This window comes from Peromyscus californicus, unplaced genomic scaffold (genome assembly GCF_007827085.1).
Source record: "Peromyscus californicus insignis strain IS unplaced genomic scaffold, ASM782708v3 Scaffold_22__1_contigs__length_63687245, whole genome shotgun sequence".
Taxonomy (NCBI): domain Eukaryota; kingdom Metazoa; phylum Chordata; class Mammalia; order Rodentia; family Cricetidae; genus Peromyscus; species Peromyscus californicus.
In genome coordinates this window covers 371997-394510 of record NW_026294525.1, presented here as the reverse complement: position 1 = coordinate 394510, position 22514 = coordinate 371997, and the positions used below count along the sequence as shown (strand labels likewise).

Below are 22514 nucleotides of genomic sequence, written 5' to 3'. Positions count from 1 at the left end.
GAAAAGTACCCCCCCAAAAAAAAGAATGATATTACTTTTAAATTTTTATAGATCCTCCTGCAAAGTTAACTATGTAAAACAACTCAAAGGATTCAGAGAAATGTTTGAATTAGGGGGTGGAAGTGAAAGAAGGAAAGAAAAACCAAACAAAAGCCAGCCAGTTTTCCAGCAGCTTAAGGAGCTGGGGCACAACCCTTGAAGAGTGCCACTGCTGGGAACAAAGAGAACTCCAGCTGCCTGTCCCACTGTGCCAGTGCGGCTACCTTAAAAGAACTTTCACACAAAAGGAAAGGGGGTCAGGGCCCGCCCACTGCTGCTGGACACAGGGGCAATGTCTACAAGAGTTCATTGGCCTGGCCAAAGCCAAAACTAGGGATCATTGCAAATGCCTAGACAGCTGCATGGCTGGTCAGTTCCTGGGGCTAAGACAGACAAAACACAAGACCCAGAGGCACCCTATTTTCTCAATCTATTGTGCATGCATGATAAATTAATATACTACAAGTTTGTCCTTTACATTATTTGAGGGTCTTTTTTCTGTTTTCCTCAATTAAATTAGGAAATCACACTGATAAGAACAAGCTCTACATGATTGAGTTGCTGGAATAGTTAATACTATTTAACATTTTGTAAAATGTCACCTGTTAACAGGTATTTTAATTAAAGGTGGTGTTAAAGTATTATAAACATAAATCCATCTGTTCAAAAGCAGAGAATCAATTTCAATATATGTTAATTATCTTGAAAGCCATTTAATGATCTATTTGTAAATGGCAGTCTTTCCAACTTGTCTTAATTATTTTTGGCAAGGGATATTTTACTCAGCTAGAAATTTTCCCGATATAGGATTAAAAAAATTGGCTCTTTTTTTGTGGTAGTCTTATAACAGACTTTTACAATCCTTTGTGTGTATGTGTGTGAACAAATGGCCTCTTCTAGGAATGGCATTTTAAGTGATTGAACTGGGCTGTGAAATATATTATTTTTACTTTCCTGGGGCATATGAGTCACTAAGTATTAAGTTAAAATAAAAGTTAATTCCTCAGTAGTTCTTGCTAACAACAGATCCATTGCTTTTATTATCCATCAAAAAGTGAAAATTTGGGATACTAATAACTTGAGATATTGAGACATGAAACATTTTATCCACTTTTTCTTTTTTTGGCTATTCTAAATCTTTGACTTAACCAGTGAATGTTCTCAAAAGAGCTTGTTCTTTTCAATCTCTGAAATTCTCATGTATTTGGGCAATAAATATCACAATGTTTTTAATGAGAGAAGTCTCAGCCATGCATACTATTTTTAGAGCATTTAATGATAAGGTTTCCAGAACTCTATGAGCAATTAGTTTCAAAGATGCAATATGCAAACATATAATCATGCCTTCCTTCAACATCTCTGATCACAATAGTTAAGAAACTAGTGCTTAGCATGTGTGGAGCCCTCCTCTGAGCATTTTCTTTTTTTAAGACACACACTGCTTTCCCCAGATAAGGAACTTCAGTTTGGATCAGGTAGGTATCTACTCATTGTGGTACAAACAGGATTCAAACCCAGGCTATCTGATTCTGGAGCACAGACTTGAATTACTCAGCAACTGCCCTCCTCCTAGTGATAAATGGAGAGACAAAACACAGTGCACATTTTAATGTATATCAGTTAGTGCCTATCATTCAGGGTGCAAATAAAGCACACTTTATAATCTGTGGAGCATATAAAATCTCACAATTCCTATGTGAAAACAGAGATCATATATCCCTATTGATGTCTCCATTGAAAAGTTGAAAACACAACTCTTTTGCTTCTCTCTCTTCTTCCTTCCCTCTGTCTCTCCACATATATGTGTATGTTTTATTATATGTTATAAATTATATGTAATATAGATTATTTACATGTGTGTGTGTTTGTGTGTGTGTAATAAGCTCTGATTTTTGGTTTAAAACTCTGTCCTCAGAAAAGGCCCAGGTTCCTTTCAATCTACAGGGAAAAAACCTCTTTTGCTGTTTCATTTTCTACCCACCTCTCATGGACTTTATGTTCTGTCCAACCTCCCCTGACTTAGAGAAACATTCAGCTTTGAGATTCCTACATGCCCATTCCTACATACATACATACATAAATACTACATACACACACATATAAGTAATGATATTCTTTCTAACAATCTGGCTTCTTCTTCAAAGTTCTATCTCTTCCTTTTTTAAAAATGTAATTTATTTTAGTATGTGTATATGTGTGTGCCTGCTTGTCTGTATGTATGTGATGTATATACACAGAAGTCAGATGAGGGCATTGGATCTCCTGGAACTGGAGTTACAGACAGTTGTAAGACACCAGTGTGGGTTCTAGGACCCAAACCTAGGTCCTCTGCAAGAGCAGTGAGTGCTCTTAACCACTGAGCTGACTCTCCAGCTCTTCTTGGATACAGTCTCCAACAGGCAGTTCAGTGTCTTTAGCAAGGGCAATGGGTAAAGAACCTCATGTTCACTCCAGCTTTGTCCCCCACTTGAGTCAAACGGGACACCAAGCTGGTAGGTCATTTTGAATTATTATAAGAAGTTGAGTTCCTTCACCTCAGTCCTCACCAAATCATGTACCCTCTTGGCAGCACCTTTCCTTCATTGGAGAGGGGTAAGAGTTACTTCCACTGCCCTTTCAGGTTACTTAGCTGGGCTACAAACTAAGTGTAAGCATATATAAAACAGGAAGCAAGAGGAAAATTATGTTTAATGATAAATTTATACAAAGGGTTCATAGTAAATGTTCCATATGAAGAAATGTCAGATAAGTGAAATTTATATAGCATTCTGAGTTTCTGAAGTGATGGAAGAGGTGTACTGGGGGAGGGTGGGGATGCAGTAATAAAAGGATGAGGGAGGGTATGTACTAAGAATAAAGTTTGCTTTATGCAATAACATGTCTTCTCAGATCTGGAAGGACATGGGGGAAGGGAAGAATATATTAAAAGTATATTTACATTTAGAATTATTTTAAATAATAAAAATAAAGTTATAAATTTTTGAATAATGAAATAATGAAGTTGAGGAAAACACAAATAAATGGAAAACTAACTCATGCTTATGGATTGGGGGAAAAAAGTTTCCTCAGTCATAAAAGTCATCCCAGAGAAGCTCTCATAGAATGAGAGTCAAGGATGTGGTATCAGACTCCACTTCCTTTCCTGTGCTCTTCTTTGGTTGGTGCAGTTATAACAGCTGATTTTCTTTTAGATAATGAATTCATTACTTTTTTCATTGCTGTGATAAAGTACCTGAGAAAAGCAACTGAGGCAGAGGAAGGGTTTATTTGGGATCACATTTTTAGGGTAGAGTCCACATCAAAGAGAAAGCATGATGGCAGGAGAGTGTAAGCAGAGAAGGACACACGCTGGGGGTCAGCTCACTTTCTCCTTTTATTCAGTCCAGGATCCCAGCCCATGGGATGGTGACACCTGCATTCAGGTTGTCTTTCCTTTCAGCTAAACCTTTCTGGAAACAGCTTCACAGATGCACACACAGAAGTATAGATACATAATGATTATAGTCTAGTTGAGTTAACAATGAAAAATAACAATCACAGAGGGAGGATAAAAGCATGTGGAATGAAGGTATGAAAAGTAATACTAAGAGAAAAACACAATAAAACCAATGCAGAGCCAAATGATTACAAAAACACTGAAAAGAAAAATGCTGATGTTCCTCTTTGGCTGAGGAATTAGAAGATGGAATATTTTGCCTCTTCCCCACCCCAGGCTTCCAGTTTTTTATAGTTTACCTGGCATGGAGAAAATAAAGATATTGAGTCATATTTGCTCTAAAGCCCATACAGGTTAGACCAGGATGGACTTTTTGCTAGCTACTTAACTTCTCATTAACTTCCTACACCACTCATGTAGTTAATGACGATCACTTTAGACTTGTAAAGAACCCAGAAGCTCCCAGATGTCTCTAATCTACTGTCTTATCACCTTCTTATGCAATTCTTTTAAAAATGCATAAATGTCTCTTCATTTTTTCATTTAATGCTGCTGTTACTTCTCAGAGAGTACAATTTCTCTTCTTTCCCCCAGTGTCTGTCTATCTCATTTTCCTAAGGAGAACTCAGCTTAGGTACGCCTCCTTCATAGATTTTCCTTACAACTCTCAGCCCACATTCATTTTCTTTTCACCTTGCAATTATTTAATTACTATGCCATTTTTTTTATGCTTTAAATATTATCATTCACTCTATCTTATAATTTGATGCTCTAATAAATTATTCACTAATATATAATGAATATATTATTTCTTCAGGCAGACTGTAAATCTCTGTGGGTTGAGAGACCTGTTTTAAACTTTTTTGTACTTCAGGGTTAGGGGTCACACATATACTGTGGATGCATAATTGCTTGTTAATGGGATGTTCTGTTCCACTGATCCCTGAAGATATTTTCAGTAGAGCACTCCATGCTGGTTACATAAATCAATTAAAGTCAAGACAAATGTACCCACCATCCCATTCACAATTTCCTTAAGCCAGTTAGTAAAGATACAGCCCAAGTGAGGTCACAAGTATCAGTCAGGTGTTAGTTCTGACTGGGTTTCCCTTTCTGCACTCACTGCACCATCTCTAGCTGGAACAGGTTACTACCACGATGGCCATGCTGTTTTAGTAACACTAGAGTTCACATATAAAAAAAATTACAGAACTCTCCTATTCCTCCAATTCCTATTCCTGTTCCTATTCCTATCCTGAACTCTCCAGGAATTAATGAAATTCACTTACTTCCTATACATTCAATCAATCACACAACTGTTCAGACCATGCAGTGTTGTTTAGATTTCAAATGAACGTGATGATTGTTTCTAAGAGGATAATTCCATCCTCTTGATTGTAAACCAAGGAGGGCACAGAGTAGAATGAACCAGAGTTTGTTCCTTCCAGGATCCCAGACTCTACTGTAAGTTAAATCCCAGAAAACTACAGTTTATTAGATGAATTGTTACCACAAGACATTTCATTCTTCTAGCCAGAATAAAGTCAAGCCAAGTCTGACTTGATAAATGTAGCCAGGAGCACCATATCCATTTTATGAGCATGGTTTATAGGATATTAAGTGCTAAGACACAGGGTCACTAATGGAATAAGAGCTCAGAAAAGGAGATTCGTGTAGCATACACTCAGTGAGTAAGGCATGATGGAGGAGGTGGTGTTTTATCTGAAGTGTAGGAGTAAATTAGGTATGAAGATGGGGGAAACATTCAAGGTAGGAGGGAGAAAAAGTCTCATGAGTTTAAAGACAAGTAAAGAGAATGTTCTTTTTGAAGCTGGGGGAGGATTTTTGCTGGTGAGGGTCAAAGGTTAGATAGTCAAGATGTTTTACACTGTTCACATCTTCTTTGGTTAGTTGTGAAAGCTTCAAACTGGACTTTATAATAAAAAAGGAAACTTGAGGAAGGAGAAAATGAAAACCTGCCATGTAGAAGAGCTTCTGGGCAGTCTAATTACTACTCCAAATATGCAGTTAGATCAAATTTCAGATACATTAAAGAGAAATGATATTAGCCTCAGTAATACTTATAAACTGTGTAGCAAACTGTCTTGTTGATATACAAAACATTCAAAATCTTGAGGGGATTTATCACTGCATCCAAAGAAGCAATTCAAGGCAGGGAGATGGATTAAGAACTTTGACAAACAACATAAATTAGAGGTAAATCAATTCCTTTATTTTCAGATGTTCTCAGATGATAAATGTCGTGAAACAGAATTGGGTTTCATATAGTTTCTAGGATCAACCAGTCATTCTTCGTCCTACTTCTTACAATGCTGCCTCAGTCAATGAACTCTGGTTCATTCTACTCTGTGTCCTCCTTGGTTTACAACCAAGAAGATAAAATTATCCTCTTTGTAGCTAGAGTCTTCCTGCCTGGCCCACAGTCAGGACAAATCTCTGTCACCCGCCAGTCCCACAGCCGCTCAGACCCAACCAAGTAAACACAGAGACTTATATTGCTTACAAACTGTATGGCCATGCCAGGCTTCTTGCTAACTGTTCTTATATTTTAAATTAATCCATTTCTATAAATCTATACCTTGCCATGTGGCTCGTGGCTTACCAGCATCTTCACATGCTGCTTGTCATGGCGGCGGCTGGCAGTGTCTCCCTCCGCCTTCCTGTTCTCTCAATTCTCCTCTCTGTTAGTCCCGCCTATACTTCCTGTCTGGCTACTGGCCAATCAGTGTTTTAATTATTGACCTATCAGCAACACATTTGACATACAGACCATCCCACAGTCATCACATTCATGTGGAATCTAAACAATACTTTGCGTGGTCTGAACAGTTGTGTGATTGGACTCATACTTCTCTATGGCAGCTCTATCCCTTAGCATCCATCAGTTAAGTGCCATATCAGCCAAGCTGTCCCTGTGTGCTTTCTTTTTCTTTCTTTCTTTCTTTCTTTCTTTCTTTCTTTCTTTCTTTCTTTCTTTCTTTCTTTCTTTCTTTCTTTCTTTCTTTCTTTCTTCTTTCTTTCTTTCTTCCTTTCTTCCTTCCTTCCTTCCTTCCTTTCATTTAAAATTTTTCTTTTTTCATTTTACATCCCAACCACAGTTCTCCCTCTCCCCGCTTCTCCCGTTCCACCCCCACTCTACCTTCCATCCTTTCTTCAGAGAGGGTAAGGCCTCCCTTGGAGAGTCAACAAAGTCTGGCATACCAAGTTGAGGCAGGACTAAGCCCCTCCCCCCTGCATCAAGGCTGAGCAAAGTATCCCACCACAGGGAATGGGCTCCAAAAGGCCAGTTCATGTACCAGGGATAAATCCTGGTCTCACTGCCAGGGGCCCCACAAATAGATCAAGCCACATAATTGTCACCCACATTCGGAGGGCCTAGTTTGTAGTCAGCCCTCCTCCCACCCTCCCCCGCCATATGCTTTCTCCAGGTGTCCAGCCAAGGGTCACTAGCACCCTCCTGTTTAGTGTCCAGATTCAACAGGTGACTGATTAACTTGTCCTGGCTGTTGATAAAACCATTTTTGTTCTAGTGTCCATTGAGAGAAAGTAGAGACTGGAAAAGGAACCTTACTAAACTTTGAGAGAAATAATGCAGACCTTTAGACAATATGTCATAGACCACAGCTTCTCAAACTGCTGTGGTGACCCCATGTGAAGTCAACTGAATGTGGGGGTGGCAAAAACCATTGGCAACAGCAAAGGGTTTTTTAATATGCAATGACCAAAAGTTAATTTAAAATCAAATGCATACTGAATCCGGGGTGCTCAGAGCACTGCTTGTTTGTGTTGTATCACATGACTTCACTGCAACCTAGGTTCTGAATACAACACGCATAGTTCACACTATGTGTACTGTCCACCACTAGCCACAAGAGGAGATACAGATAGAAATATGTACTATTAGCTAAGAAGTCAAATAAATGAGGCCTGAAAATCATGAACTGGCAATATTTGTCAAAGTATTTCACTGGGCTAGTATAGAAGGAAGACAGGTTATGGTGACAAAAAACCAAAAGGAACATTAGGGAAGCAGAGACAATCATAGGATATTCTTACTAGCAGCCTGACTGTAACACAAAAATTTCAATAACCAGTAACCACAAATAGTTCCAAGGTTAGGTGATGTATTTAATTGATTATCTTATTATTCATTCATTATCTCAAGCACATTTATGGCTGCTGAGAAGCAATAAGCAAAAGAGTAAGCATTTAAAAAATAGGTCAGGAGTATGACTAAGGAAACAACACCCAGGAGAAAGAGCATGAATTATTTCTTAGAGAGCTAGGCACACACAGAGATGAGTCCCTAGATGTAGAGATGAGTATCACACACTTGGTAGCTCAAGTTTATTTTGTAACATGAGGAGGGCAGGATTTGGGGCTGAGACATCTAGAGACTAAACTATGTAAAGAGTCCTCATCCTCTTCTCATATTTTCTTTGAAATAGTCTATAAACCTTACTGATGTTACCTAAAAAAAGAGTGTGTGTTTTATAAATAGAACACCCTCTTATATAACTGACCTTTAGAGTTGCAAACAGCAAAACTGGACTTCTTTGTCCTGTACTCCATTTATCCTGATTTCCAGTCACAAGAGGAATTACAGATAGAATTATGCATTGTCTATGCTCATGCACATATGTTGCACTTTTCAGGGTGATGACATGTGGAGTACCATCAAAGGAATCTTTCATGGTTGCATAATGAAAAATTCAAAAGCTGTTCTTTTTATTCATGCAGAAATCTGAATTCATACTTTCAAACTCTTTAACTCAAATAATTTATGTGGGCCAAAATTCTTGGGTTATCCTACCTAGATAATTATGAGTTTTCAGTTTCCTACTCCAATCAGAACAATCTCATTCAAAGATGAACTTAGAACTCGAAGGTAATGATCTTTGTTGACTAGTGCAGCAAAAGGCCACTGGTTTCCATTTCAGGCTTCAGGATTCAGAATCTCTCTTGATGAATCCAGAGGGTCAATTGCATGTAGAGACCTAAACTGGATTCTTAATCTATGTCTTCTCAGAACTGGAAGGGAGAAAAGGATGTGGACCAGAAACAGTTAAACACATAAAAATATCTAATCTCTACTTTGAGCTTTATTAACTGGTATAAAACACTATTTTAAATTTGTAAACAAATTAATAGCTCTATATTCACCAATTCTCAACTTAATCCCTTCCACACATATTAATCCACTTTTTTCTGTGTTAAGATTATCTTTTCTCAAATATTTCCCAGGGCACTTGAATATTAAACTAGTTTTTTAAGCTACAAAGGTATCCAATTCCTTAGAAGACTTGGGAACTTTCCTGGCACATCATGAGCTTATCAGAGACCTAAGGAGAAGGTGTAAGAGCCTTATCGTCTTGGAAACAGTGCTTTTGCTGTTAGTTCAAATTCTGTGACACTGCAGGAAAAAGTCAATGTTCAGCATTTTGAAACACACAAAACTGTATTTCAGTACTGGAGAAAACCCAGGGCCTCATCTTGCTAGGCAAGCTCTCTGTCACTGAGTTAACCCACAGTCCCTGCATCACTGCACTTTAAGATGCAAGCAGGAAGGAGCAGTTCAAAGGTGCTCAAGAGAAAAGTGGGTGAATTGTTGCAGATAATTCACTGTAAAGCAAGGAGCTGGGTTGTGCAAAGCTGGACTCAACTGTTGCACAACCGATGTCAGCAGCATTTAGTCTTTTCTTCTCCATCTCCTCTGCTGCCCTTCTCTGTGTCCACTTTCTTCTCAAGCCATCTTTCTTTCTTGACTGGGCAGTGCTGTACTTACTTCTCTTCCTCCAACCCACACATGACAAAAGAGAATTTCCAAAAAACGTCTTGGACTGTTGCCTCTAAATCCATAAGCTTTGGTCAAATCTCCAGCCCCAACCGTAAAGACTATATAATACTTCAAGGGAACCTTTTGTCCTAGTCACACATGAAAGTTGAGCAAATGCCCCATAAACAAAACTGACAGATATCTATCTAATGCTGCCTTCAAATACACTGAGCTCTCTAGAAAGACGGGTAGATTCCTTGCAAAAATCTTAAAGGAAAGCAGACTTCAGCTCACCTTTCCACAGAAACATCAGCGATTGAAACTGGCTGTGTCAAGTGTGGCAAATGCAGGTACAGGCAAGACTGACAGCTGTCTGGAAGCAGTGCTGGGCAGGAATTCCCGCGTCAGGCAGAGCTTAGCCGACATGACTCATAAGGTCACTTTTGACTCCACAATTCTATTATCCTTGTTAATTTCCCCAATTCAATTTGCAGTACAGGATAAACAAACCAGCCTAATTTGATCTGGAACCTCTGCAGGCTATCACAGGTCATTTAATCTAAAACACATGGCCCTCACCATCCCTGCATTTTCCAAAATCATCTAACAGACCTTGTCTTCACAAGACTCCATGTTATTAGTTTCACTCGTGGCTTTTTCCAGCCTCTTGCTTATTTGACAGTTGCCTTTGATTCTCCTTTAGATTGGGGTAGAGGGAACATAAAAGAGTTTCCTCCTTTCTAAATTTCATATGAATAGTGAGTCCAGATTAATATTACATTGCTTACGTCTTTACTTCACAGTGTGGCTTTCTCTTTTCAGGTTTGAATCTGAGAAATTGGATACAGGGTATAGATAATCACAGGTCTGGAAAAGTCTACTAAGGCAAAATTTCAGAGATGAATGGTCAGATTTTAAATTTTGATATTAATATAATTTATAAAATAAATTTGATATACTGCAACCTTGTTAGAATTGAGGTACTAAAACCACTTGAGTCCTATTCATTAAGAAATGTACCCACAGGCCAGTCAGATGGCTCAGCCACTTGGCCTGACAACCTGAATTTGATTCCTGGGAACCACATAATAGAAAGAGAGAGCCAATTCCCCAAAGCTATCGTCTGACCTTTATACAGGTGCCAACACATGTACATGCCCCCCCTCACTCACACACATACACAAAATAAATTAAAATGTAATTTACAAAGGAAATACATGTTAAAGTTATATATGTTAACATTCTTTACATATGCTTAACTAAAGTGTCTTCACAGTTGAAAGCAACCCCTCATTTATAACTGATGCTATTTCTTGTCTTTTGCAGTGAATGTTGTGTCAATATTACAGGAATTTTGGGAAAGTAAGCAGCAGCAGAGAGCCACGTTTTCCAGTGAAGGCCTGGTGGTCTATGAGTCAATGCCCTCCTCCGGACCTCCCTTTGTGAGCTACGTGACTCTCCCTGGAGGGAGTTGCTTTGGCAACTTTCAGGTAAGAACAGCCAGCCCCTTGTTAGCAAAAGATAACTGGGCTAGAGCAGTTACCTTCTCACAAAATAGCTGTGAGTTTTCTTGGATATAGTAAATAAAGCTGAATAATAGCCTATCAAATATACTGGAAAAATCAGTCAAATGCCCCAATTTAAAAAAGAAAGAAGTGGTTTATAATGGAATGTGCCCTGATACTTCTACAGAAAACAAATTTTTATAGTGTAGCCTTTCATTTCCAAGATAGCTGTTGCCTTTTCCTTCAAAAAAATTTTGGAATAAAATTGTATAGAACTAGAAAACAGTGGCAATGCCTTCCATCAGGGCCTTTCTATCAGTTGAAAGGCTGCAGTACCATGATTTTGTTGTAATTAAGTATTAATCAATTTGGTTATCCTTGTAGCATATGCCTTTAATCCAGCACTGAGGAGGCAGTGACAAGTGGATCTCTATGAGTTCAAGGTCAGCCCAGTTTGCATAGAGTTCTAGGCCAGCTAGGGCTACATAATAACTGTCTCAAAACTAGCTAAATAAACAAATAAATATGTATATAAAATATATAAATCAATGCCACCAGTCTACTCCACACCAAAGAATAGAGCAACAGCAGAAAGTTGAGAGCAGAGACCAAGTACCTGTCTTTATCCCAGATTCAGCCTCTGTCTGCTTGTAATCCCCTGAAAAACATATTTAACCTTTCAATTTTTCCCAGCTTTGAGATGGGAAATACTCACAGGATTGGCCAGAAGTCATAGAAAGTACTCTCTCCATGTGTTTAGCATGATATATCTGCTAGACTATAGGCTTTCCAAATATCATTATTATAATACTCATCCATTTTGTTACACTTTTTTCTCTTTGTGTGTAAATGTAGACATTTCTGATTGTATATTGATGCAAAGCATTGGCCTATATTACAATCAACATCTGGTTATCCAGCGAGTCACTAGGGAATATCAAGCACGCTGAGGATATGGTCTATACCCTTAGGAAATCAATGTAAAAAAAAGCTGTAGTAATTACGGAGTTATATTCAAGGGTCACTGCAAGCACAAGCAAGGGAACTTCTAAAATTACCAGTCCTTTCTGTAAGTTCTCCTTCAGTGCAATAAACCACCCCTCATTCAGGACCTAACAGTGGTGCTTCATTTCTAACATATGGAAACGTAGACAAAGCCAAGTTTCCTTTTGAGCCTTGGTAGCTAGAAGTCCAGATAAAAACTTTCAGTGTATGCATTTATCATGTATGTTTACAGGTGTACAGAACTCAATTTTTTAAAGCTATCTTCATACCTGGTGTTATTTTCATTTCTACCTATATTCTCCCTTTGAATTAATTATTTCACTCCATTTTATCTTATTGCCTGGTATATCTGCTTTGTATAGTGAGGGAAGATTATAATGTTTTTAAGCTTTTAAAACTTTTAAATAATTACAATATTTGTGTGTGTGTGTGTGCGCGTGCGCGCGCGTGCATGTGCGTGTGTGTGTGTGTGTGTGTGTGAATACATGTGCTTATGTGAAGGTGAGAGAACAGCTTGTGGGAGTCAGTTTTCTCCTTTCATCATGTGAGTCCTGGGTCTCAAATTCAGGTCATCAGATTTAGTGGCAAGCACCTTTACCAGCTGAGCCATCTCACTGGCCCAAGAAATGCATAATTTAAGAAACAGGCTAGAAAAGCCATGCAGTGTAGATGTTAGGGGTTATTGGGGAATGTAAACTGAAGCTGAGGTGTACAGTTGAAGGTATCTTATCCAGATGGGAAAGATAAAATGTTCTCATTATAAGGAATAGCGTGTGCAAAGGCACACCAAAAGAGGAAACCACAAGCATTTTTAGGATTATCAAAGTGTAACTGTGGGAAGAACTTGTGGAAGATAGCATTTAGACACTTGGCCATCACACCTTGCAAAGGGGTACAGGTTCTATACTAGGTAAATCAGAACCCTGAACGTGAACAGCACATTCAGATGTGTTTCTGAAAGACTGTTCTGGAGGAAGCATGGAGATGCTTTAGAACTAAATGAAGCTAAGACCAAGAGCTTCAGAAAGTGAGTGAGTCATGGACATCTATGGTGGTAGAGCCGCATAGGCAATGTCATCAACAGAGAACATAAAAGGACTTAAATGTGGCTGAGAGTTGGGAAGTTGGGATAAAAATCTCAATTTTAGCTTTAGTTACTAGCCAAGGAAGAGAGGCAGCAGCAGAGACTCCAGAAAATGTGGACAGAATGAGTGAGTAGGGCATTCTGTTTAAAAGGTAGATTGAAGGATTTTTGTTTTTGTTTTTGATACTACATTTAAACATTGGTTTTTGTTTTTGTTTTTAATATATTGAATATCTCGAGTGTACAAGTAGCTTTTGGGAAAACTTTAAGGCCAGTGACATTGAAATGGGTCAAAACCCAGCAAATTTGATTAACAAAACCCAAACCTATGTCTTTGAAAAAAATATATCCGGGCAGTGATAGCTCACACCTTTAATCAGCAGAGGCAGGCTGATCTCTGTGAGTTTGAGGCCAGTCTGGTCTACAGAGTGAGTTCCAGGACAGCCAGGTCTACAGAGAAACCCTGTCTAGAAAAACTAGAAGGAAGGAAAGAAAGAAAGAAAGAAAGAAAGAAAGGAAGGAAGGAAGGAAGGAAGGAAGGAAGGAAGGAAAGAAAGAAAGAAAGAAAGAAAGAAAGAAAGAAAGAAAGAAAGAAAGAAAGAAAGAAAGAAAGAAAGAAAGAAAGAAAGGTAAATAAGAAAGATGTCTTTGGAATTTCTGATTAATAAAAAATAAAATAGAAATTTTGAAAAGTTATGTGCCTCAATACTTATAAGACAAGTCATACAGTCATAGGAGTACAATACAAACATACTACAAAAAATATCACTATGTTAAAAAAAACCCACAAGGGGTCTGTAGAAATGGCTAGGTGATTAAGAGCAGGAACTGCTATTGCAATGGATATAAATTCAATTCCCGGCACCCTCATCAAGTGGCTCACAACCACCTATAACTCCATCTCCAGTGGGATCTGATATCTCTGGCCTCTGACCTACACTCACATACACATAGACACACACACACACACACACACACACACACACACACACACACACACACACACGTGCTCGATTAAAAAAATAAAACTAAAACATTTAAAAACCTTCTAGCTAGTAGGAAACTATATTATCTTTATAACTTTTTTCCAAAAATCATTTCCAAAGAAAAAATTAGACTAGAGAAGAAAACTAGTGGTTGCCATTATCTTATTGAAGTCTAAATCTCTCTGCAGTAATAAACTATTCAGCAGTTCTCGTCCAGGCTTTATCTCCTGGAATCCCTTTCCTGACACTGATGCTTTGGCCTAACTCCCCCACACTCCATGTCTTGATCTCTTCTAGTCATCCCCATACTCACACTGTGACCTAACAGTCAGTCCTCCTGCCCCACTTTCTAGGCCTCCACACAAGAATATTTTCCATGTATATGCTCTGAATATTCTGTTGGAAACAGACTACCTCTTCAGATTTCCCAAAGCAGTTACTTGCTCTCTATTAGCACCTTATGCTAAGGTAATGTATGCCTGTGTTTTCTCTCTGCAATAAAATATAGACGCTTCAGGGCTGGGACCCATATCCCTAAGACCCTCATAATCTCAAGCACTGCTGTTTTCACATAGTAATAGCCTAATAAATTTTATTAAATCAATACTCAAATGAATGAAAAACAAACCCAAGAATAACTTAAGGTTTTTACTCTCCTATGTAATCAATAATCTGCAAAGATATCCACTTAACTTTTCATGTAGGGCTACAAAGGCTCAATAACCCTGAAATAAACTAACATTATCTTGTTCATATCTATGGCTAAAGTACTGGAAGTGAATCAATGAAGAATAATTGATCTAGGACCCCCTCATTCTCTCTGGATTTCATTTGTGCATAACTTTCCTCTCACTCTCATGGCCATGAATAACCAATGATGACTGTATTTGTACCCAGGCATGCATTATGTTTACAGTCAATAAATGCACTCATTATAATCTATCTAAAATGGAATGCATTTGTCATATAAAAATACTTCTCGAGACCATGAATCTAAGAATTTTAGTGCTCTTGTTTTTGTTTAAGCCACTATGAGAATTATGAATTTTCCTATTGTCTCATAAATTTTGACTCAGATGATAGGACTTCCCTTAGGTGGTGGATCCAACATCCTCCTTATGGTCTTAAAAAAAATGAAAATGAAAACTCCTCAGCAGGGAGGCCTCTGAATGACTTCTCTGATCATTTCAAAGTCTCCTTTTCCTTGTGTTTAAATCATCATAGTTTAAGGTTCTCAGGAGGATTGTTAACATCCTTGCTTTAAAAGATCCAGAACTTCCTGAATCAAATACATTTTGAAATGTGTTTGGGTGGTTGGCCACCCCTTAACGCATTTGTCCTTCCAAAACATGATTGAGGGAAGAAAAACCAGGAAAGAAAAGAAGAATAAAAATTTCTTTAGAGATGATATCTTACACTGTTTCTTTGTCAGTTCAAAAACCATCTTACATGTTCTTTTCACCATATAACATTTAACCATGTTTTTCCAGCATCTGTTCTATAAGAGCCTATGTGCTTCTCCTGCTATGCCTTTTCACATAACCCAATGCCACCCCTGTGCATTGCAAATCATCTCATGATGGATTATTAACGCCAAGGCCATGTGCTGAAGCATGGAGAAATCATTATGCCAGAGTAGGCTTCTTGGTGCGCCACGGACATCACTTCCAGTGGTGCCAAGTAATGCAAAATACTAAAGTGGAGTGTGGGCTGGGTTACAGAACTAATCACTCTGCTTTCAGCAGTCTCACGAAAGCTGTGAGAAATTATGCTCATTCATTCAAGACAGTAGTATTCAGAATAATCTTTAGTTTTCTGACTAGTAAAAGGAAAGCTGTCCAAGGTTTTGATGGTACAAGCTAACACTGTTTTTTATACAAAGCACCTCTCATTGGAGTAAATGGGAAGCTTGTGTCCATGAAGACTAATTAAGAAATTTTCAGTTAATTTTGACACCACAGTCCTCCCCTAGCAAAATGCAAATAGATGGGAGAGAGATGGGAGTGGGAGGGAGCAGTCCTTCCTTTTGTAAGACCTTCATAAATTACTATAGTATAAAAAAAGAGAAGTGAAAATATGATATTATTTTTAAATATCTAAACAATAAACAAAATAACCTACTGATATGAAAGTTTTCCCCAGAAGTTACACAAGATTTTGTGCATTCTGGGTGTATTTTCATTATGTCTTTTTTTTTTTTTTTTTTTTTTTTGTCTAGGCAGTTAATCCTCCTCTTGATATACATCACAACCATGAAAACCAGAAGCATTTTCTACATTTTACCATAAAAACAACCACAGCCCCAACTCATCTTCCGGTCCCTCATTATGAATGCAGAAGGAAACCATTCATTGTTCCAGCAGCTGTTTTTTCTAAACCTAAAAGAAAACTTGAATATCTTATTTTATATTTTTATTTAAAAAGTTTGTGATCCAATTTTTTAAAAAATTTCATGGTTTAGTCTTCTGTATAGAATTGACTAGGATAATTTGGAATTAAGAATAATATTCTTATCTTTAGTAAAAGCAAATTTCCCTTAGGTATAGTACTATATTATGCAATTATTTACATACGTGGATTATGATTAATGAAAAATGTAAAGCATTGATGTGATATTTTGACATATTTGAAATATGTCTAATTTATTAGGATAATTATATTTTTCTTAACTATTTAGGGGCTGTTGTTAAACGTGTTTCATAGAAAATAAGCACCTATGTTCAACAATATAGTGTGATTCTAAGACTAGTTGTATAATTCCAGGTACATGAGGTTGAAACATTTGGTATGTCTACCAGCAGACTCTTGATTGACTCCTTCAAATCATTTTTAACTCATATCTGGTTGTACTGGGTGGTTTTGTGTGTCAACTTGACACAAGCTATAGAGTCATCAGAGGAAGGAGCCTCAGCTGAGGAAATGCCTTCTTGAGATCCAGCTGTAGGGCATTTTCTCATTTAGTGATCAATGGGGGAGGGCCCAGGACATGGAGGGTGAAGCCAGCCCTGGGCTGCTGGTCCTGGGTTCTACAAGACGGTAAGCTCATCAAGTCATGGGAAGCAAGCCAGTAAGTAGCTCCCTTCCATGGCTTCTGCATCAGATCCTGCCTCCAGGATCCTGCCCTGTGTGAGTTCTTGTCATGGCTTCCTTCAGTGATGAACAGCAATGCTAAAGTGTAAGTGAAGCTCTGTCTCTACACTTAATGTCCTTTAATTATTTTTGCCACTCTGCTTTTCAAAGTCATTGCTTATGAAAATACCTAGGGAAACTACTTTTACAAGCATTGTACTAAGTACAAGGAAAACAGAAGTGTGGAATGTTGTTTTCTTTTACTTACTTAAGGTGATAAGCACACTTTACCTGTATAATCAGACACAAAAACATGTTTTATACTTTCATAAATTGCATGAGTCTTCTCAAAAGCCAAGAAAGTAAAAGTATATTCAAATCACAATAAAATCAGTTAATGAAATTGAGGTTTTTTCCCATGACTGAGAAAATATTTAATCAGATCACATAGTTGACTAAATGGAACTGCAATGTTTCTTTCTTTGCTAGTAGTCAAATAAGCCCTCACCTTAGCATTCCATTCTCTAGATAGAAGTGAAGTTCCTGGCACAAAATCAAGACTATTGTCAGCCACCAATGTTTTAATCCTAAATATTTCTGTTTGAAACGATCCTTAGATTTTTTTTCCTGACTTTGGAACTAAACTCAGATGCATCACACACTGTGCAGTATAATAACTCCTAAAGGAGGCATTTCCTGGCAGAAATCTTCACAGAAAAACACCCTGTCATAACTAATGAAACCCAAAGATAGGAAGGTTAGTTATATATAACCCCATTCCACTGGAAAGGCATGCCAGCTAATCATCAGTCTTTAATGACCTGCATGTATCTTAGAAATGTGTATGGTTTTAATAAGACCCTTTATTCCTTCTTCCTTAACTCTCATCTGCTTCTTTCCTTATTAAACAAAGTGAGTAGAGATGCATGACTTTCCAGAGAGAATGGTAGCATATAGAGAAAGGAAAGCTTAGAGAAGACCCATAATAAGCCGGGCGGTGGTACTCATGCCTTTAATCCCAGGACTCAGGAGGCAGAGCCAGGCAGATCTCTGTGAATTCAAGGCCAGCCTGGTTTACAGAGCGAGATCCAGGACAGGTACCAAAACTACACAGAGAAACCGTGTCTCAAAAAAACAAAAAAACAAGAGAGAGAGAGAGAGAGAGAGAGAGAGAGAGAGAGAGAGAGAGAGAGAGGACCCATAGTAAAACAAGGATGTCAGGATATCTCCACAGGAGTCTTACAGCCCTTGTAATACACTGTGGGAAGATGTGCACCATCTTACTACGTTGCTGAGCAGGTAAGATTGACTTTCTCTCCATCATCATCTCATCCCTCTCATGCAATCCATTTACACCAAAATTACTATAAAAAAAATAAGCCAAAGAAATATTTTTAAAAATTCTCTTTTTTTAAGTATATGTGTGCATGTCTGTATGAGTGTATGCCATGTGTGTACAGGTGCCTTCTGAGGCTAGAAAAAAGGTGTTGGATGCCCTGGAACTGGAGTTACAGGTGGTTGTGAACCATCTGATGTGGGTGATGGGAACCAAACATTGGTTCTCTGGAAGAGCAGTGAGTGCTCTTAACTGCTGAGCCACTCATCTCTGTAGTCTCCAAAATAAGCCAAAAATTTGGGCTTTGATTAATTCATCTTGTCTTCACGTAAACTTTAAAAAAGAAAACGATGAAGAGAGAGAGAAAAGAATAAAGAAGGAAGAAAGGCTGGAAGGGAGGGAGGGAACCTTGAAGAAGCACAATACAATTTGAGATCATAATGGTTACCAGGGTCTTTGGTCTAGGTACATGTGTAGAATAGCATTTCAAGCAGAGGTAAACGAGGAGGGAAGCAGGTGGTTTATATTATGAAAAAACATTCTGACCCACCATATGCCTGAAATGTTCCTCTAAGTTGACAGGAACTGGTGAATTTTCCCTGAACACTGAACTCTCAAACCAGTCCCCTCCCCCATGCCTAGAAAAGACCCCTGTTCTCGGCACACACAGGGACTTGAATTGTCCCCACATACTTGCCTCCAGCCTGACCTGCAGAGAGGTATTAACCTGAGTGATGGGAACTCAGCAGTTGCCTTTTTCACATCGCCATCTGGAAGGGGCAAATGCTAATACATCCACAACCAAATATATCAGAACACATGCAAATGTTCATGCTCTGACCTGGGAGGTCAAAGCCTTAAAGAACTGAGAGCAGCAGGGCCTGGCTTGTGGAATTCTTTTTGTTGAAGTCTTGTTCGATGTCAGGATGAAACTGAGGTGTTGATGACACTGACCAGAGCCCACAGGCCATACACACAAACTCTGCAAGTCACTTGCAGAAACTCAGACCACAGGTTGCAAAGGAAAAATTTTCTCAACCACTTGAATGACAGACATTACAACATTGAAGATTAGGACAAGAATTTTCACCTCTCACAGCCAGTTTATTTGGTTTGCCACTTGCAAAAATCTTAGTGTGGGAGAGCTCCTTGGGTACAATGAACTGTTGAGTGAGTCCTACCTAAATATCACTGATCTGTCCTTGACCCCAGCGAAGATGAATCTTTAACCCAAGTTCTCATGTCCTTACAGTCATCAGTAACACTATTACATTACTGTTATTCAAAACCTTGCCTTTTGGGCCCTTGCAGCTCTCCAGCTGCCATTCATGGGTACTAAGTAGAGTGTACTTAATTTGGCTCTATAGATTTCAGACTGGAAGAACCTTTTTCTTAATCTTTAAAGCACATGGATGAATAATTGCAGAAAGTCTGTTAAGATGGAGTTAGGTCCTTTATCTTGATGTTTTTTCACATGCTTCCCAGCAGAACATACCATATCTAGGATATATGTTCAATAAAATCTTGTGTGTAAAAATGATGACTCAACACATGCCTCCTGCTTATTTTTTAAAATAAGTTATGGATGAAAATTAATCCATTGACAGACACTATAACAGTTACTCTTTATTTTGAATTGTGTCAGACTGACAAGAAGATGTCCTATAAGGAACACACCTATAAACAGTTTTTAAGTGTTCCATGAATTATTAAAAATGATACTAATTTCTTATTAGGCATTTCACTTAAAATTTGTCTGTGATTACCAAATTTTATTTAAGTTACTTTAAGAATGTCTTTGCATTCTAAAAAAAAAAGACTAGCTACTATTTGATTTGTAGACAACCTACAAATTAATCTTGATTACATCTTGACATTGTACAGTTTACCATAGAAGAAATAAAAACTCCTGAGAAGAAAAGCAGAACATCAATGTAATTTAGAAAAGCCAGCAACTTTTAGAAGAGCTATCAAAGAACTTTTTAAACCTGAATATTGCTTTGCTCTATTCTTAGATAGAAACAGTTCTTCTATTGAGAAACTAGCACTGTTCTATACTCACAACACAGGATTTACCATGAAGATAAGGAAGCTTCTACATAGGCTGGCTGAAAGCATTATATCACCATATTTTATTTGGACTTTTACATCATCTTTCTTCTAAGAATGGGTCTAGGGGCTTCAGAATCACCCGGAAGTCTTATTTAAATGCCTATCTGGGAGGTGGGGTGCTGGGTCAGTGGATAAAGTATTTGTTGTATGAACATAAGGTTATAAAGTTGATCTCCAGTACCCACATAAAAAAAAGCTAGGCGTGGACACATGTGCCTATGATCCCAGTACTAGGTCCTTGAGCTTGCTGGCAAGCCAATCTAACTAACTGGTGATCTCCAAGTTAGTGAAAGATCCTGTCCCCCAAAACTAAGGTAGAAGGCCAGCCAGCAAGATGGGTCGGCAGGTAAAACTGCTTTAAAGACCTCTGGGGTCCAAGGTAGAAGGAGAGAGCTAGCTCCCAAATTTTTCCCCTTCCCTCTAAATGAATTCTCCAAAAGTTTGTCCTCCAGGAACGTTCCATGGTATGCATGTGCTGAAATCAGTCCTCACACACACACACACACACACACACACACACACACACACACACACACACGACACACGACACATACATGCATACTGTTCACGATGCTCACCCATCTGAAGATACTTTGACTCAGTCAGTTTGGAGCTGGGAAATACACATATTTAACAAGTTACCAGGTAACAACAACATGAACATTAAAGGTTTTGAACTATTGGACTTGAGTTACTGGGTAGGTTCAGTGGGGGATCTTTATTGGGTCACCTGTGAGATCCCACTGACTAGCTGATGACCTAAACTCCAAAATAAAATACAAAGCCAAAAGAGTCTGGGCTTGGGGAAATTTTCTTATCCAGTAGAATTTGGAAAGTTTAATGGAAATGACTTTTATTCTTGAAGAGTTACCAAACCCTTCTTAAAATTGTTGATCAATACTTACATTATAACATTTAGCTCCATGGTATCTAGGAGGGCATATCCAATCAGAGACAGACAAAATGATACTGTTCTTTGATCAAGCCATAGCCAACCCTTCTATCTCTGCCTTTCCCTGCAGTCCAGAAAAGCAGAGAATAGGAAAGAGAACATTAAGGTGACCATCAGCACGTTGCCCTTCCCAATGAGCTACATTTTCTTCACTTTTTCTTTTAAATGAAATCAAGTTTGGAATCTTCTATCAAAGTGAGCCATGGAACATCAAAGTGAGAAATCTTTCTGGAGTACTATATGGGTTTAGGGAATGGTATGAGACTTTAGATAAATTTGAGTTAGCAATCTTATGAAGTACACAATAAACTACTGGGTAGATACACTTGAGAAAGGATCTTTATTTGTTTACTTTTTAAGTCCCATGACCTCAGGATACATAACCTTTGTAAAGTCTGTGTTTCCACAATTACAAAATAAGGGTAGTAATAATACCAACCTCACAGGATCGTTGTAATAACTAGACATGATATTAACCATAAAATGCTTAGCACAGGGCCAAAGCACTCAGGCTCAGCAATAAGATCTCTGATATTGAGCTCTCCCCCAAGAGTGCGCTAAGAAAATTCTCAATTAGCTGAAGCAAGCAAAGCCTCTGTAATAGTTATCTTCTGTTGTATAATAAATTGCTTTAAAACTTACAAACATGTTCAAGACTCTGGAATCTGGGCACTTCTGGCTCACCACCTGCTGGAGGTGGCAGTCAGGCTGTCAGATTAGATGCTGTCATCGGGAGGTCAGATTGGGTATCCTTCAAGACTCATCGAGGTGGCTATTGACAACAAGCTTTTTTTCTTGGCCATGTGTGCCTTTCCATACAGCTGCTCATATACATCAGCTAACTTTTATTCATGCAGGTAATCAGAGAAAAGGCAAACAGGACCATGATGGAAGCCACGGGGGTTTTATAAACCAATATTAGAGAAATATACGGTCACTTCTGCCACATTCCATTGACTAAAACTGCTACAGAGTGGAGAGGAGTGGGAGAAAGAATGGACCAGTGAGGGCATTTTTTTTGACCCACCATTGTTTTTAAATGGCTTTCCCAAGAAATACAGCATTCTGTGTTTTGTTTGTTTGTTTGTTTGTTTGTTTGTTTTTGTGGAGGGAGGGGTCATCAGGGAGGAGACTTTTGTTTTTGCTTTAGTATTAGAAGGCATTAATGATTATAATAGTTTACAATCTACTAG

General features: G+C 38.3%; 1 protein-coding gene across 1 annotated transcript in view; it reads left to right on the top strand.

The window, feature by feature from the left end:
- The window catches only part of Lix1 (limb and CNS expressed 1), a 49028-nt gene that overhangs the window by 6523 nt on the left and 19991 nt on the right, over positions 1-22514 (top strand). The window contains exon 2 of the mRNA XM_052750696.1: positions 10599-10762. Coding sequence (XP_052606656.1) covers positions 10599-10762 — 164 coding nt within the window. The remainder of the gene's footprint in view (positions 1-10598; positions 10763-22514) is intronic.